The sequence below is a fragment of the Marmota monax genome, unplaced genomic scaffold (assembly GCF_021218885.2).
Source record: "Marmota monax isolate L192 unplaced genomic scaffold, Marmota_monax_Labrador192_F-V1.1 WCK01_AAM20220418_F8-fsc00190, whole genome shotgun sequence".
NCBI classification, from domain to species: domain Eukaryota; kingdom Metazoa; phylum Chordata; class Mammalia; order Rodentia; family Sciuridae; genus Marmota; species Marmota monax.
The window spans coordinates 2,545,569-2,562,254 of record NW_026693010.1 but is presented as its reverse complement, the minus strand read 5'-3'; the positions used below and the strand labels follow the sequence as shown (position 1 = coordinate 2,562,254).

At 55.7% G+C, this 16,686-nt stretch overlaps 2 protein-coding genes across 2 annotated transcripts in view; both read right to left on the bottom strand.

Moving 5' to 3' along the window:
• Positions 1-4,028: 4,028 nt before the first annotated feature.
• Positions 4,029-9,311, bottom strand: Siva1 (SIVA1 apoptosis inducing factor). The gene is made up of 4 exons (XM_046453109.2): positions 9,141-9,311; positions 7,015-7,209; positions 6,224-6,380; positions 4,029-4,193 (listed from the first exon to the last, which is right to left on the bottom strand). Exons 1-4 carry the CDS (start codon positions 9,256-9,258, stop codon positions 4,136-4,138), a joined length of 528 nt encoding a protein of 175 aa, XP_046309065.1. The 5' UTR covers positions 9,259-9,311; the 3' UTR covers positions 4,029-4,135.
• A 5,360-nt stretch (positions 9,312-14,671) lies between these two features.
• Adss1 (adenylosuccinate synthase 1) overlaps positions 14,672-16,686 on the bottom strand; it is an 18,246-nt gene continuing 16,231 nt past the window's right edge. Inside the window, exons 12-13 of the mRNA XM_046453231.2 lie at positions 15,508-15,657; positions 14,672-15,033 (exon numbers count right to left, since the gene is read on the bottom strand). Of these exons, the coding sequence (XP_046309187.1) occupies positions 14,981-15,033; positions 15,508-15,657 (203 nt within the window). The 3' untranslated portion in view covers positions 14,672-14,980. The remainder of the gene's footprint in view (positions 15,034-15,507; positions 15,658-16,686) is intronic.

Genomic DNA, 16,686 nt, shown 5'->3' with positions numbered 1-16,686 from the left:
TCAAGCGGTTTTCTTCTAGACCATCAAGACAGCTCTGTGGGTTGAGCCCAGGCCTCACATAGGCGGGGAGAGCACTCCACCCCTTGTCTACATCCCCAGCCCTTTTAGTTTTGAGACAGGGTTTTGTTAAAAGACCCAGGCTGGCCTCAACCATGGTCCTCCTCCCTCAGCCTCTTGAGTATTTGGGATTACAGGTGTGTGCCACTGCTCCCAGCTTAGGTTTTTCTTTTTTGTTAAAAAACAACACAACAAAAAACAGGCCCAATGGCCTCTGCCCTGTGTAGCTGAGGTTCTCATTTGGACTTTCACATTTAACGTGGGTGATGGTGAGCTCAAACATGCCACCCTGCTACTCCTGCACCGTCTGTTCTCGGTCCCTTCTCTCCTTTTCTGCCTTTGGGATGACTTCCTTATCACCCCATTTTCTGGTCTTTACCGGCCTACTTCTCTGGGCTTTCTCAGCAACAGCATCTCACTCCAGGACACCGTGCTGCCGTAGAACACGGGTCTGCCCAACACCAAGAAAGCGCAGCTGCAGGCTGTGGGCGAGGCCGGGCCTGCTGTTCAAGGTGTCTGCCTGTGCCTGGGCCCTCACGCACAGCCCCTGGGAACCTCCAACAGGGCACTCCCACTTCTTTCTTGGCCTTAGTGCCTTAGTATTGTCATCATAAATGTTGTGTGCATTTACCATAAAATCCCAAATACATTTTTGTTTGAACAAATGCTTTTTGAAAAATTATTTTTGTTGTGCTAAAGATACAAATTTTACATTATAACCTGCAGTTAATGGCATCAAGTACAGGAAGCTGTTGAGCAGAAACTGCTGTCTCCTCTGGAAGCTTCTGTCTCCACCAATCGACACTGGGCCCTCAAGCAGCACCTCCCACTGCCCTGTCCGTGGCGTCTGCTTTCTGCTGCTGCTAGTCCCACTGCTCAGGGCCTCAAGGCGGGTCGTGCAGTTTCTGTCTGGCTGGCTTTACTAGACGCAGCAGAATTTTTCAGGTTCATGTGTGGCAGCGATATCAGAACTCCCTCATCAGGGCACGGGCTCCTCACTGGATGAAGGCCATACTGAAGGTGTGCAGTACAGGTGTGGCATTTCCTGGGGTCAGTAGGGCTGGACCCTCTGCTGACAGCCACTGGTGACTCTTCTACAGAGAAGGGTCTACTCAACTCCTTTGCCCATGTTCTCGTGTGGCCTTTGCGCTGGGTCTTTGGCATTCTCGCCACATGGCTGGTTGTCCTTCCCAGAGATCTTAAAACAGCCTGGAAGCCTACCGTGTCCACCACCCTGACCGCCAGGCTCTTCACATAGGCCTGCTTTCCCCCTGGTACAATTTCCTCCTGTCTGAAAGCTTCTTTGACATTCCTGTCATTCTTCTACAGCCCCTGCCTGTCTGAAAAGCATTTCTCTTTCATTTTTGTCAAAAATTTTCAATGAGTTTGTCCATTTTGTTGCTAGGGACAAAACCACAGTATGGGTAAGTCACAAAAGAAAGAGGTTCACTGGGCTGGTGGTTCTGGTCCTCGTCAGGCAGCTCTGTGGGGTGGCACAGGGAAGCCTGGGACCGACCCACCCAAGGTGTCTTCAGTGCAGACTGGCTCTCCAGGTCCCCATGGTCTGCTCCTGGGGCACAGCACAGGGGACTTGAGGCTGCCTGAAGCGCGGTCACGGTGCTATCCTACTGTGTTGTCCCACTGTGCCTGCTTGGTCTCCGACGATCCTCTGCTGCTGTTCTCATCTTTATCCTCCCAGCATAGAGTGTCTTTTTTCTCTGGCTGCTGAAGAGTTTCCTTTTCTGTTGGTTTCAGGGAATTGGCTCATGACGTGTGTAGCATTTTCCTCGGGGCCACGTCAGGCTTCTTGCATCAGTGGGTTTATGATTCTGTCAAATGGGGACATTTTATAGCCACTTTTTCTTCTAGCAGCTGTCCACTCCCACCCCAATTCCAGCCCCCAGGCTGCCCCAGGACTCCACTCAGCCAAACCCTGCTCTTCTGAGGCTCTGCAGCGCCCTACAGGCTCGCAGTCTCTTCTGCGGTGTCCACCCTGCTCCCCACCTGTCGCCTAGTGAGGCACCTGGGCTGCGCTGCCCTCACCCGCCTCCGCGAGCCCCAACTTCCTCTGCTTTCTGAATAGGAGGGCGCAATGAGCAGCCAGCACCCTTGTCTGGGGTGGAGTCCAGTGTCCCCCTGGCTGGCGATGGACCTATGGGTACTGCTGTCCTGCTTCTGGGCATGTTTTCTTCCATGGACACCAGGTACTAGACTTCATTCCACTGGAAGTTGGACTGAAACAAAGCCTCTTCACTCTGGAGTTCTGTTCTGGACGCAGTGGAGTATCACCCAGGTCTGGCCTGGTGAGATGGGTTCCACAGGGCAGTTGCTCCAGGTGAACATGGCCTTCCAACCTTGAGTTGGTGCCCCACGAGGACGAGGCTTCTCTCTCTTCCTGACTCTCTCATGTATGAAAAGGGCCTTGAGAGGATGCTCCAGGTGATCTCCACTTAAGTGTGCAAACTCCAGAGGCCCTGGCCGACCCTCAGCTGTCTCGATTCAGGCCGCTGAGTTCTCCATGTGCCATCCCAGGTGGCGGCCGGCTCTGTACATTTGTTCCCTGCTCTTTGGGGTCACTCTCCTGTGTTGGCTGCTGTGCCACATCTGGCATTTTGTCTTCTCTGTGAGTTGTCAGAAGGCCAATCCCTGTGGCTCCACCATAGCTGGACACCAGACAGACACTCACTACCAAGCTGCCAGGTGCCATTTCATGCAGGTCCTACCCCTTGCAGCAGGAAGAGTTGATAGGTGTACACATGTCATGTCCAGCGGGGAGAGCTGGGGGGCTGAGGGAATGATGGAAGGGAGCTGTGAACTAGACACTGGAGGCTTCTCTGAGCCCAAACCTGAGAGAAATGAGAGCAAGCCTTACAGGTGCCCACAGGAAGAGCCCAAGCAGAGGAAGTGAGGGTTCCAAGGGGGAACATCCGAGGCCCACTCCAGGGGCTGGGCGGAGGAGCGATGGGCCAGCTGCAGTCCTGGGACGGCCTGCAGTGGCGGGGCTGTGCGGCCATCCTGAGTGGAGAGGGAGGCAGAATGGCTGCCATGGCATGCCTTGGGGCCCGGGTAGACAGGCTGGAGGATGCAGAAGGGAGAACCAACAAGGCCTGCAAAGAGCTGGGCCGTGGGGCGAGGCAGCAACAGAAGCCATGGCAGCGAGGCCCTGGGCCTCTGTGGCAGGAGGTCACCCTCAACACGGACAGCCAGCACCTGGCTAACAGCCTCAGCGTGTTCCATGTCCAGGGAGAGGCTGCCAACCCTCTGTGGGCCCCTCTGCCACCTGGCACTGCCACAGCAGCCCGCTTGCTGCTCCAGCCCCAAGTCCCATTCCAGGCTCTAGCTGTCACCTGCTCACCACCAGCCTTCCTCAGTGTCACTTGCCCCTGAACCCTGGCCAGCACATCCCAGTGCCCATAGAAGTGAAGGGTCTCCCAGCACAGTCCCACCCTGCCTCAGCCCAGCCCAGGGCTTCACAGTGTCACTGTGATCCACCTTACCAACTCAGGTCCTTGGATTCACAAGGACCAGCACCCATGGCCTTCCTGTACGACTCTAGCCCTGCTCCATCCTCCATGCCCAGCCCCACCCTCCACGCCCAGCCCCACCTGGCCCTGTGCAACTATGCCTGCTCAAAACGGGGCAAGGACTGCCACCCCCAGCACTGCTAGGGATGCCTCCTCTGCTGGAGAGAGCTCCTGGAGGGCAGGGCCTGTCACACCGCCTGGGGCCCTGGCCATGCATGTGACAAGGTATTTCAGGGGCCAGTTTGGGAGGGACACCAGCATGAGGTGACACTGTACACTGGAAACCACTCAATCAGACTCTGGGCTCTGGGTCCCTGCGCCAGGTTGGTGATGAGTAGGAGCTTCTGATGCAAGGCTGTAGGAGGCAGCTGCTGCCCACCTGTTATGCCCCCAGCCTGGGCAGACCCCATGCTTCACCCTCAGATGGCTATGACAGGAGTCCTCACATGCAAATATAAAGGGGTTTATTTGATTCTGTCATCAGGGTACAAAATGCAACACACAAGCCACTCCTGCCCTCTTCAGCACGGATGTGTGTGCCGTCCACAGGAGCCTCAGGCTTCAAACATGGCGCAGCTGGTGCACAGGGCCTTCTCCCAGACGCCACTGCAGCTGCACCGCCACCGGGGCGGGGGGTAGGGGAGAGAGGAGAGCTGTGTTAGGGCCTGGGCTATGCCTCCCTGTCCCCTGCCGTCCTAACCCAGGACAGAAGCATAAGACCTTTGGAACAGGCTCATGTGGCAGTGACATTGCAGCGCCTGTTTGGGACACCCCCCACCCAGGGGTGGCCCAGCATGCAGGCACACTGTCTTCAGGAACTGGCTCACATCCTTCCCCTGTTCCCAGCTGCAGAGCAGATGCAATCAGTCAAAATGAGGTCCCCCCATAGGAGAGCAATGGGGGCCTTCAGAGAATGTAACACAAGGAGAAAGACACAGAAGAGGAGGACATCAAGGCACATGGAGATAGGCATCCATAAGGAAAGCCCAGTGCGGCCACGGCCACGGCCACCAGATGCCCCAAGGGGCCTGCAATGGATTCTCCCGACAGCCTCGGAAGGAGCCCACCTTGCAGGCACCCTGATCTTGGACTTCCAGCCTCTAGAATATGAGGGTAAGTCTGCCTAAGCCACAACCCAGCGCCAGCTGGAGTGACACAGGCTGAGAAGCCCAGCTGGGTTTCACACAGGACACGCTCTCCCCAGAACTCCGCCGACATCCTGTCAGAATTCACAAAACACAACGGCTCCCATCAGAAGCACATGGAACAGCGCTCTCTCCTAATGAACGAGACTTTTAAGGGGAGCCAGTCAGTCATAGGAGACACTGATTGGGAGGAACACGCAAAGGACACACAGGAACAATGTGCTAACCAAGATGCAAGTAAGGACATGCCGTCTAAAACGCGTCAGCAAAGCCAGCGCTGACGGCTACCTGGTGCTCAGACCATCTGCCAGTGGCGCCAGAGGCCAGCAGTCAACACAGCGCCAGCAGCCAGCCTGTAAGCCTGAGGCAACGGAGCAGGTAGGGGCCAAGCAGGGCCACCGGGTAGGTGGGTGACGGCCAGCTGAGCTGCATTTCAGTTACATCAGAACCACATTAGAGAAGCCCTTGTTTTCTGCCACTCTTGCAGCTGCTTGTCCTGAATGGGAATCCAGGGCCATGTTTGGCAGAAGCAGCAAGGGGTGGGGTAGGCCTGGCATCCAAGCCTGGGGACATGACTTCCAGGTAGTGACCTGGGGCAGGTCATTCACTGGTAACAGGGTGGAGACTCCTGCGGACCCGCAGGGAAGGGCTACAAAGACACTGCCCTTTCAGTTTACTGTCAGTAGGAAAAAGACCCAAATCAGGCTGGGAAACCACAGGAGGAGCACCCGCTTCAGGACTAGCCTAACACTAGTTCCCAAACTGAATGCTGCATGTCTCTGGACTCCCACCTGGCCATGGGGCCTGGGACTTCTCCCTAGAGCACCCCTCCAGGGCCATCCAGGTCTCCCCAACTGAAGAGCACCTCAAGGGAAAGATGCCCTCTGACATGTGGTTTTCAGTTTTACACAGCCTTAAACCGCTGGACCTGAGCTTGTTTGGATCTTCAGAGCTACTTGCATGTCTGGGGGAACTTGTCTTTTGAAGGGGCAGGACAAGTGGATAGGCATAGCTGCTGGGGTGGGAACAGCCTCCTGGCACCTTGTGGATACCAGAGCCAGCCAGCTGCAGCAGCATGCACTCACACACAGCGGACTAAGCCAACTTCCCATTTCCTGCTTAAAGAGCTAATAACCTGGCAAACACACATGCAGCATGCACCTGCTGCCATGCATCAGGTGTTCCTCAAACATCAGCACACAACGCAGGAAGCAAATCTATGAGGAAGTGTGGAGCTGAGAAGACCAAGACACAAAGCTGTTGAAGAAAGGAGGCCACAGAGAGAACTGACCACTGGTGAATCTGGATTTCCTTGAGAAAGAACTACTAAGTGTTCAGAAAAAAAAAATAAAGCTATACAAGGCATTTATTGTCATCATGTCCTGTCCTGCTAGGTGATGGTAGATGGCACCTACAGAGGACCTGTCCACTACCCTGTGGGCACACCCTGAGCATGGTGACCATGGTTCTAGCAGCACCATGGACCAAAGCACTTACTCCACAAGGCCACACAGGGCACAGGCCACTGCACCACAGCCCCAGCAAGTGCGCACACACTGCCCACACAGGGCCCGCTCGCACTGGCTGCAGACCACCTTCCCATCAGCAGCTCGCACACATGAGGAACAGGCGATGGCTGTGGCCCCCGACAGGTCTGTGAGGAAAAGAAACAGCATGCTGTCAGCCTGGAAGGGGAGTGGAAGAGCGCAGGGGCTGTGGGCTCACCTCTCTTCCCTGCAACTGACCCAGTCTGCCCCACTCTGGCACTGGATCCCTTAGAAACCCTCCAGCTGAGCCCAGTGCCCAGATCCCATTCTACTAAAGATCCACAGTGCTCCCTGCACGAGACTGCAGGTCCGCCTACTGCTGCATCACCTGCTACTGAGCACAGGACTTCTTGCTGACTGCTTTATCAGAACCTGGTGTGTTCCTGTGTTGCAAGGTGTGGCCCGCTACTTAACCAAGGGTCCTGGACCCCTCTCTGACCCCCTGAACAGACTCCAGGTGGGCCTGGGACTCTGTCTGAGCACTGCACCCCAGACATTCCCACCTCCACAGAACAGAGAAGGGCATTGCCAAGCAGGCAGGAGGCCAGGTGAGTCCTACTCCTTTCCTGGCCTGATAATCAGATCTCCCTGCAGAATCCTTCCGAACTTCTGCCACTTGCCCTGTGTATCAGACTCTGGGTCGGACTCCTGCTTGTGAGGCAGGAAAAGCATCTGAGCTGACTATCTTGCACTGCCCACCTGCAGCACCACAGACAGGAAGTGCCACTGGCAGCCACTCACCAGCCTCAGGGGCCTGGGCTCGGCTCCTGATCAGTCGGCCATCTGGTCCAATCAGCATCTGCCCCCTTACAGCTCGAGGTGCACCTGTAGGGCCGGGCTTTGGGGACTCTGGCAGGTGGACGATGGCACAGCCTTCACCCCACACATAGTTCCTGCAGGCCTGGGCCCCGTGGAAAAGGAGTTGCTTGGTCTTCTCTGGGGAAGACAGACCATTCCTCAAATTTACACTGTGCAGCCATGAAGCCCTCAACAGCCATCTTATGACCTATCAGGATGGCACAGGGAGTTCTTTGTGCCTGTCCCCTGTTACCCTGGCTCACGCTGCTCCCTGGAAAGGCAAGGCCTCCTCTGTCTCCCCTGGCTCGGCAGCCAGCATCACTACAGTCCCACCTGTGTCCCACACAGGTCCTCCTCCTATTGGTCTGCTCATTCTCAGCAACCACAGCTGGCCTCCTTCATGGGGCTTGTGTCCCTTTCCTCTCTCCTCCCCTGTACTCCCATCCTCAAGGTGGCCTGTTTCATGCAGAAGTTCTGCACCCTTGAACACTACTCTTCAAAAAGGTGCCCCCAAGGAGGTAGGGGGAAACCAGAGGCTCAGCTGAGCCTGCAAGCCTGGGCACATCCCCATCACCTCCAGAGAGGCCAGCAAAACAGGGCACCATGGGCTGGGGTTGTGGCTCAGTGGTGGAGTGCTTGTCTCCCATGTCAAGGCCATGGGTTTGATCCGCAGCACCACATAAAAATAAATAAATAAAAATATATATCCATCTACAACTAAAAAAGACAGGACAGCAGACAACTCCTGATCAAGGGACCCCAGAACCTTCTACAGGTCTTGAATACCTACTCACGCCTAAGAGCTGGAGTGACTTCTCAGTGCACAGGGCAGTGGCTTTCCACTGCTACACAAAGGTATCCAGGCAGCCTTACAAATCAAATGCCAACCTGCCAGTCCCCAGAAAAATTTGCCCAGCGTGGCCCCGGTGGAGATGCCAGATGCAAATAATGGCTGTGGGAACTCAAATGGAGTGGCTAATGCCAGCCCAACTGGGTGCTTCCGCCTATATTTGTGTGAGAATGTGGGAAGGGGTGGGGGGGGTCACATGCTGAGGACAGGGTTCCTGGTCCATCTGAAGTGGAGGTTAAGGTGCTTGATGTGGCCTGGAACTCATCCCATGTGACTTCGATCTGCATGTCAGTCCTGCCCACACTACAGAGCACAGCACCCCTCCTGACCCAGCGAGGAGGAACAAGCTCCTGCCAACAGGCCAAAATAGGAATCTCAAGAGAGGATGTAGAGAGGGAGATGACTTGGCTTCCAATTCTACTTAATTCTTCTGTTTCTAGTTGTTAAGGGCACATGCTTCAAGTCCAGCCAGTCTCTGGCTTCACTGGTTTCATCACCTGTGTGGCCTCGAAAGCATTTCAGGTGGCAGCCCTGACCAGGGAGAGGGCACAGAACTGCACACATAGGAGGAGAACCAGGGCCTTGAAAGGGATCTTTGTTTTTTTTCCAAACACAGGCTTCTTCTGCACACCCTAAAGGCACAAGCAGCAACCCTCAAACTCACGCCAAGATGTTTTCTGACTGCCAATGTGAGTATAAACTTTGTGTCTACAACCACCAGGGTAAAGTAAATTCCACTCTGCATCTGCCCCAGAAGTCAGGCTCGCCAAAGTGATGCTCAGTAACACGAACCTGCCTGGCATTCTGCAGGAGGCGGCCTCTCACGCCTCCACTGCCCTCACATACCCAGAACGCCTGCCGCGCTGTTTCCAGGGCCCTGGCCTCTTCCCCTCCTGGCTAGCTCACCCTCCAGGACTCGGCCTCGACTCTGAGCCTCCCGAGACCATCCCTGCTCCCCGTGCCCGTGCTCGTGCATCGGTGCCACCTCCATCCCTCCCGGCCCTCGCGTCCTCGAGGGACAGACATGTCCCGGCTTGGCTTGGCGCTGAACGGGGCGGGGGCAGGCTGGGGGAAGGAGGGCGTGCACTGGGTCACTCGCGTGTCCGCTGCCCCCTACCGGCGCTGCCCGCCCGCTCCGGCTCCCTCTGCTCTGGGCGGGAGGGTCCCGGGACCGCTGCCCGGGCCAGGCCAATGGGAAGCCGCGGCCGCCCGCACTCACCGAAAATCTCCCGAGAGTAGCGCTCGGCGCACACGCCGTGGCTCAGCTCCTTTCGGCCCACGCGGACTTTGAGCTGCAGCGGGGCGGCGTCCGCGAAGGGGCAGCCCCGCTTGGGCATGGCCGCGGGGCCACAGGACGCCGACCGCCGCGCGCGCCACGCGCTGACCCCGACGTCACAGCCGCGCGCCAACCGCCGGGCGAGGGCGTGGCGTGGCTAGGGCACGGCGCGGCGCGGGATAGGCTAGTAAGGGATTGGGGGCGGGGCTCGTGAGAGGCACTGAGCGGGATAGGTCGAGGGCCGAGCCGGGGGCGGAGCTCGGCGGCGCGGGAAAGGCCAAGGTGGAGGCCGAGGGTACTCCGGGATCTCAGGGGCGGAACTTGGGAGGCCCGTGGGTTGTGTTAAGTCAGAGGCGAGGCAGGGCGGGGCTCCTGGGCGATAGGGCGCGGATAGGCCGACACTCGCTCGGGGGCGTGGCTCCGGCGTGGCGCTGCGTGGGAAGGTCGGGGGCGGTAGCGGCGGGCGCGGCGAGCTGGCCCCGGAAGCCCTGGGGAGGCAGGTGGCAGTTCTGTTTCCAGCCCCGAGTGTGAGGGCGTAGTGCCTGCTCCGAGTTCTCCATCGGAAGGATAAAGGCTCCGCAGGCCGGCCGCCGGGAAGGGCGCTTGAAACTGCCTTAGGACTTATTTATTTTCTTCTTTGAAAAAAATTTTTTTAAATTGTTGTCCGGGGTTGAACCCAGGACCTCGCTCGTTCTAGGCAAGTCTTCATCACCAAGGAACATCCCTTTATTTTATTTTATTTTGGGTACCTGGGATTGAACTCGGGACACTGACCACTGAGCCACATCCCCAGTCCTATTTTGTATTTTATTTAGAGACAGGGTGTCACTGAGTTGCTTAGCGTCTCGCTTTTGCAGAGGCTGGCTTTGAACTCGTGATCCTCCTGCCTCAGCCTCCTGAGCCACTGGGGTTACAGGCATATGCCACCACAACCAGCCTCTTTATTTTGAGATAGGATCTTGCTAAGTTGTTCTTTATCATCCCTAAAGCAAAGGGGGACAGTAAAACACCTGGGCTGGTGAGTTCAGATGCACTGGAGGACGCTGGCTTTCTCTCCTGCACCCTGGGCGCCAGGGCAGAGGGGGTTATCTGTAGAAAGCCACTTTCCTGCATGGAGGCCAGGGCGCTGCTCCTCGACGTCCTAGCAAGCTCAGCAAGCTCGTGCTGATGATGTCACTGCTTCTGCAGCCGAACGTGAGACCCTCTCTGAGTGGCCATGGGTGCAGAAGGGGGCACTGGGGAAAAGCTCGTGTCCCTCATCCAGGCTGACACCACTGGACTAAATGCCCTGGGGAGAAGGTGCAGTGATGGGTGGAGGAGCTGCTGACCTAGCCTGTGGCCATGGACTCTCCCTGGAGCAGACTGGTCTCCTGTCAGCTTTCCCCAGCGATCACGGCTCCCGGGCCGTCTCTGGGTACTTTATTCGGCTTTCCCAAAACTTTTCACTGGCACAGCTGGGCTGTGGATGTGACGGTTTCCCAGGCTAGCCTCAAACTTGCAATCTTCTTGCCTCAACCTCCAGATTCTGGGGCTATAGGAATGCTCCACTGCAAAACTGCCATAGAATCTTTAAACATAGTAAATACACGCAAAGCAGTGACAGAGAATCTTCTTAGCTCTTCCATTTCAGTCGAGTCTGGATTCAAGAACCACTCATTGAGGGTGCATTAAGTGTTGGATGTATCTGCTCAACCTGAGTTTGGGACAAAACTCACTTCTCTGCTTCTGCTGGGGGGTGAGGTCTGCATAAACTGCAGTCCTCTGCAGTTGAGAAAGTCCATTTTAGCCTTAGAGCTAATACAGCAGGGGATGCTTCAAGGGTCTCAGCTGGCAAAACCAGATTCTTCTCCACTACTGTGGAGTGGTATGTTGCAGCTCTTAATGGCAAACCCTAGAAGCTCACTGCCAATTTCTTTCTTGGTCCTTGTCTTTTGAATTCAAAGAATGAAATTCACAGATGAAGAGGAGTGAGCATAAAAGAATAGGATTTATTTAAGTGAGAACAAAAGACACAGAATTCCCACAAGCTGAGAGAGGACCTCAGCAGATTGCCACTTTCATGTACTAGTCTAGGGGCTTCTATGGCTTCTGGGTAGAGGCAATGGTCAAAATCCATGCTACACAGACATTGGAAAAGGCTGTCGGTTAGCTCTTGAGGCTGTAGCCTTAACTCAGGTCTGACCTGCCTCCTATTCCCATCTCCCCAGGATGAAGGAGTTGGCTGGAATGTTTCTACAGGTTAACTTTATGGAGTGGCCTTTACATTAAAATAAAAGAACTGGAATCCCGTAACTATCCTATCTTATTCAATAGCAAATACCACAGGGTGGCTAAAATAAGAGATGTTCATTCCCTCACAGGTTGAGGCTGGAAGTCTAAAACCAAGGTGCCAGCAGTATGGGTTTCTCCTGAGGTCCCTCTCCTTGGTTTGTAATGGACATCTTCTCCTTGTGTCATCACAGGGTCATCCCTATGTTTCCTGATGTCCTCCTCTTAGAAGGACACCAATCACGTTGGTTAGGGTCTCCCCTAAGGACCCATTTTAACTTAATCACCACTTTAAAGACTGTCTTCAAGTAGTTCCATCTGAGTCCTGTGGGTTAAGGCTTCAACATGAATAGGATTCAGCACAGAAGTGGCAAGGAAGTGTGCAGGTGGAGCCTGAGTGGCCAGCACCCTCCTTCCTCACCCTGAGCAGTGATTCTGCTCTGTGTCCCATCCCTAAGGGTGGCACTGCTGCTCTGAAGCTCTGTGTCCGGCTGCTTCTCAGCACTCCAACTTTGCCCCCACCTTCTTGCACCTGTGGGCAGCTGGTTCCTTTTGGCACCAAGTGTCCCACTGTCTAGCAGAACCTTGGTTTGCTTGCCCACCCCACTGGGCCCTGGGCTGATGCCAGGCTTTGGCTGTAATGGCTGAGCTGCTCTGGACGGCCTGTACATGGAAGGCCTTTTCTGGACACCCAGATTCACCTATCATGGACCAGGATGAGGGACGGATGCCCAGGTGTCGGTAGATATAGTTTAACTTCTAAACCAGCCGGCAGCTTTCAGAAGTGCTAGGGAATGCGCTTATTAAAGAACATGGCCGTCACGAGTTTCCCCTGGTTTGGTTCTGAGGGGGCATCTGGACAGTGGCCATGATCTCTAGCCCTTCCTTGACCAGGCTCCTGACCTGGGCATGAACATTTATTGGGAGCCTTTCATAGGGTATTTCCTTGTCCTGGTGACACCAGATGCCAGAGTCTCCAACCCATGACTGTGTCCCTCTCACAGGAAACTTGTTCAGTGTCCTTGTAGCTCTGTCTCTGACCTGTGTCCAGTTTATGCTTGCCAAGGTGGCCCTCTCTGGGACAGCCCTGACGGGAGGTCAGCTTTGGGAGGAACACAGGGGAGGCAGCTCAACAAAACAGAGAGAAGGATAGAAGAGCTCAGTCCTCCCAGATCCAAGAGAGGAGAGCAGGGTGCCTGGCGAGCACCCATGGGAGCTGTCCAGCACATGCCCAGGCAGCACATGGGCAAGAGCCTGAGAGCAAGACCTGTGGGGGAGTCTACTGGGGTCCAGGGTGTTACCTAAGCAGGGTCTCTCAGGGAGCTCTAAGTAGAGGAACTGGCAGGCGCCAGGTCCCAGGCACCTGCTGGGACTGAAGGTGGGCACCACAGCAGTGTGGGTCAGTGGGTGGGCCAGGCTGTTTTTCTCCACTGTTCCACCAGGGCGGGGGGGTGTCAGGGAGGCATTTTCAGGGAAAGCTCTGTGGACGGACACCCTGAGGACCACCCTGGGAGGAGGTAGGGACCCACAGACTCAGGGTGCCTGAGCCCTGCCTCTGGTGTGAGGTGCAGCTTGCACTCAAGGTGGGTGCCCAGGCAACAGGAAATTGCAAGCTTCGCGTGGCCATCGAGTCACTGATTTTTCTTTTACCCCTGCGTTGAACAGAGACCTAGCCTACACTGTCTGCCCTAGGGCTGTGTTGTCTATATAAAGTTCAAAAATCCCAAACCCTCCAAATATCTGCTGCTGGAAAACTCTTTCCTTTTGCCTTTCCTGCTGTATTGTGGAAGGAAAAAAATTCCCAGAAAACCCAAGGAACTGTGTTTGCTTCTGTCTTCTCCCGTGGCTGTGTGCTGAGCACCAGGAAGGCACAGGAAGGCCACCAAGTGGCCAAGAGGTGGGGAGGTAGCCACACTGGCATTTCCCATTTCCTTTCAAACCCTGAAGGTCCTTCTTGGTACCATTTGGGAGTTTGCTGGTGAGCCTGGGGTCATAGGGGGTTTTGCCCTGAGCCCACTGTCATGTGAGTTGGTATCTTCTGGGAGTGAGCCAGACAGGCCAAGCCTGTAGGACTTCTTGGACCGTTGAAGTCTGTTGGAAAGCAAACCCAGGTGGCCTTCAGCAGGGGGACCATCTGACTTGGTGCCAACTAGTCTGGAGTCACCTGGGAGACTCTGGGTCCCTCCATGTAATCCTTGGCCTCGGGAAGGATATCAGAGGGCAGTTATTTTTCTAAATGTACCCCAAACTCTGAAACGTTATCGAAGGAGGCCACTTGGTGCCCCTGTGGGTAGAGACCATGGTCAGCACTGGAAGGCTCAGACCAGTCAAGAAGTGTTTGAGCCATTGGATGCAGCTTGGAAGAACTGTGCCCAAGCTTGCCCAGCTGGAATGGAGAGGGGCTGCCCCTGGGCTCCACTGCCCTCTTGGGCGGGTGTGATTATCTTTCTTGGATTATCCAGTGGGTCCTAGCTGGGTAGCAGCCCTAGAGTGTAATTCATTTAGGTATTTAGTTTTGAAATTTTGTCTTTTTTTTTTTTTTTTTTTTTTTGCAGTGCTGAGGAAGGAACCTAGGCCTTGTGCACTCTGGGCAAATGCTCTACCCCTGAACTTCATCCCCAGCGTAGTTGGTTAGTTTTGAAAAACATATTTAATACACTTGGTCCATCCTACATGAGCTTGCTCCATTTTGTTTTCTGAGCATATACCTGGCTTAGCTTTTTGATACCCGACTGCAGGGTTCCATTTTGCCCACCAGTTACCCTGGCCCCACCCCAAACCCTGTGGGATGACGTCCTTCAGATAGCCAGCCCAGTGTGACATGTGGGCCCCTGACATCCACACTGTTAACTGATGCTGGACATGTTAACAGGTTTTGAGAAAAGCTACATTTCAGGTGACCATGGCCTGGCATGGTCTAGCTTAGCAAGTAAACTCCAGCTTGTTGCCTTAGGATGTGGGATTTCCCTGACTTGCTGCCAGAGTCTCTAAGTCCCCAGTGAATTGTGTGTTGTGTAACCCTGGGCCCATTTGCCTCTTCCTGGGGTCTCAGAGCGCCTGCTGGTAGTGGCAGCCATTCTCAGCTACTGACTGAGCCTTTCTCTTAGGAGGCTGCATCATCTGGACGCTGGTCATGGGGAGTAGGTGCCTTTCAGTGTTGAAAAGCAACAAGGACAAGGTCAAGGCAAGCACACAGTGACCACTGCTCAGTGGCTCTGGGATGTGTTTATTGCAACACGGCTCCAGCTGGACACACCATGTGACATCAGTGTGCCGGGGGCCCTGTTTGAAGCACTTAGGCTCATTTTAAACAGCAGAATCTTAAAAACTGTCCATGGAGCTCACTTGCAGATGATTAAGACCATCGCAGAATTCAGTGGGTTGAGCTGAAGGCTTAAATAGAAAAATCAAAGTGCAGAAACCCATTTTCCTATTTCCGTGGATGGTGTAGCTGTGACACCTACAGCGGCTCACACGGGGACAGGGGCTGCTGTGGCCTGCCCAGGTCGGCTCATCTAAAACAGCTGGATCATGGACTCTCTGGACTTGCCAACGCCAACCCATTTGACTGGAAGGACAGCAGAATGGTCACAACACACACATGTCAGTCATCTGACAGTGGGGTGATTTTTCTCCAAATGGAGATATTCCAAAGTTGGAAATTTAAGTGGAAATGTTTGACTGAAAGCGTCAATGGTAGCACACAGTGGGAGGTTTGGTCAGCCTGCGCCTGTTCCCAGGGCTTGCCACGTGGCGAGAACCCCCTGGACAGGGGTAACACATGCCTAGTGGCCATCTGCATCTGGGGCAGCTGTTCCTGGCAGGGTCACGAGGGCTGCCCCTGGCCACTGCTGCTGAAGTGAGCTGTCCCAGGAGCCACCCCAGCTCCGGCCCCTCCCCTCTTGCCATCTGATACACCCTCCTGGTCACTGCACCTGGCAGGAGTCTTATAGCCTCCAGGCCCTGCACTGGGACACAGGCCCCTGGGGCACCTGAGGTCCAGGGTGCAGGGAGGGGTGGCCATGGGGGCTCAGGCACCCACCTGCCACACCCACGTGATTCTCCACAAACCGCACGTAGCTCTGGGCCTGGGGGGGCAGGTCCTCCCACTTCCTGGCACCCGTGGTGTCTGCTTTCCAGCCGGGCAGTGTTTCGTACTCCACCTCAACCTTCTGAAGTATTTCCTGGTTAGCTGGGGGACACACGGGCAGAGTGGTCCCTCGGACACTGACGACTGCAGGGCAATGTCAGTGAGGGCAGGCGGCCCTGTGGCTTTCCCAGCATGGGAAGAGCAGGGGGCAGACACTGGCTGTGCCCTCCAGGCCAGGGCACACCCACTGGGGACACGCACACAGCACTGCTCTTCAATGAGGCCCCACCTGGAAATCTGAATTCTGAGGCAGGAGGCACCCTGAGGGACATGTGCCCCTGCCCAGGAGCATCAAGCCTCAGGCACAGAGACACCTGCTCTGTGCTGGGACACCATGGCCCAAGGTGGTGCCATCCCTGACTCGGGGAAGATACTGGAATGAGTGCCCACCAAGGGTTCCTGGGTCCTGGTGCTCACTGTGCACAGAGCCCTGAGCACCAGGAGGAGACTCAGCCTCCCAGCCACATGCTCTCAAAGGTCAGGGGTCAACATGGCCAGGAGGGCCCTGAGGACACACGTGGCTCCTGTAACCAAGGGGCACTTCCATGCATACCCAGGTCTGCTCAGAGGTTGTAAGCCAGGGGCAGTTACCCCGGCCACTGCAGAGGAGGCTAAGGAAGAGCAGGTCAGCATGACCCTGGGTGTGAGGCTGAGGGGAGCCTTCTAGACCATGGGCACTGGAACCCAGGAAAGCAGCACCCCTTATGCTTTCCAAAGGAAGGGATGCCCAGTGGCCAGAGCCCAGGAGATCTTCAGACTCCAGCCAGGACCAGGGGCCTGGTGGTGGAGCGCGTTCCCCCAGCCTGGGTTCCCCCAGCACCGAAATGCAAGGTCAGTACAGCTAGCCACAAGGCATGCTCGCTGAGGGGAGGGCCAGCTCCATGTCCCAGTTTTCCAGAGCAGTTCACGTCCACTAACTCATGGGGCATTGCCCTTCCTGGAGGAGGTCCTCCTCTGCCGAAGTGACTGAGGGTCCCCAGGGTCCCCAGGCAATGACTGTAGGTAGTCAGAAACAGTCCTGTCCCCTGAGCTATTCTCAGGCCACCAGAAGGCACTGCAGTCAAGACCCAC

Coding starts and splice junctions, on each gene's coding strand:
- Siva1 (XM_046453109.2), bottom strand. CDS start 9,258: ATGCCCAAGCGGGGCTGCCCCTTCGCGGACGCCGCCCCGCTGCAGCTC. Junction 6,381..7,014: donor AGCCCAGGCCCCTGAGGCTG/GTGAGTGGCTGC, acceptor TTTTCCTCACAG/ACCTGTCGGGGGCCACAGCC. Junction 4,194..6,223: donor GCCCTGTGTGGCCTTGTGGA/GTAAGTGCTTTG, acceptor GTGGCGGTGCAG/CTGCAGTGGCGTCTGGGAGA.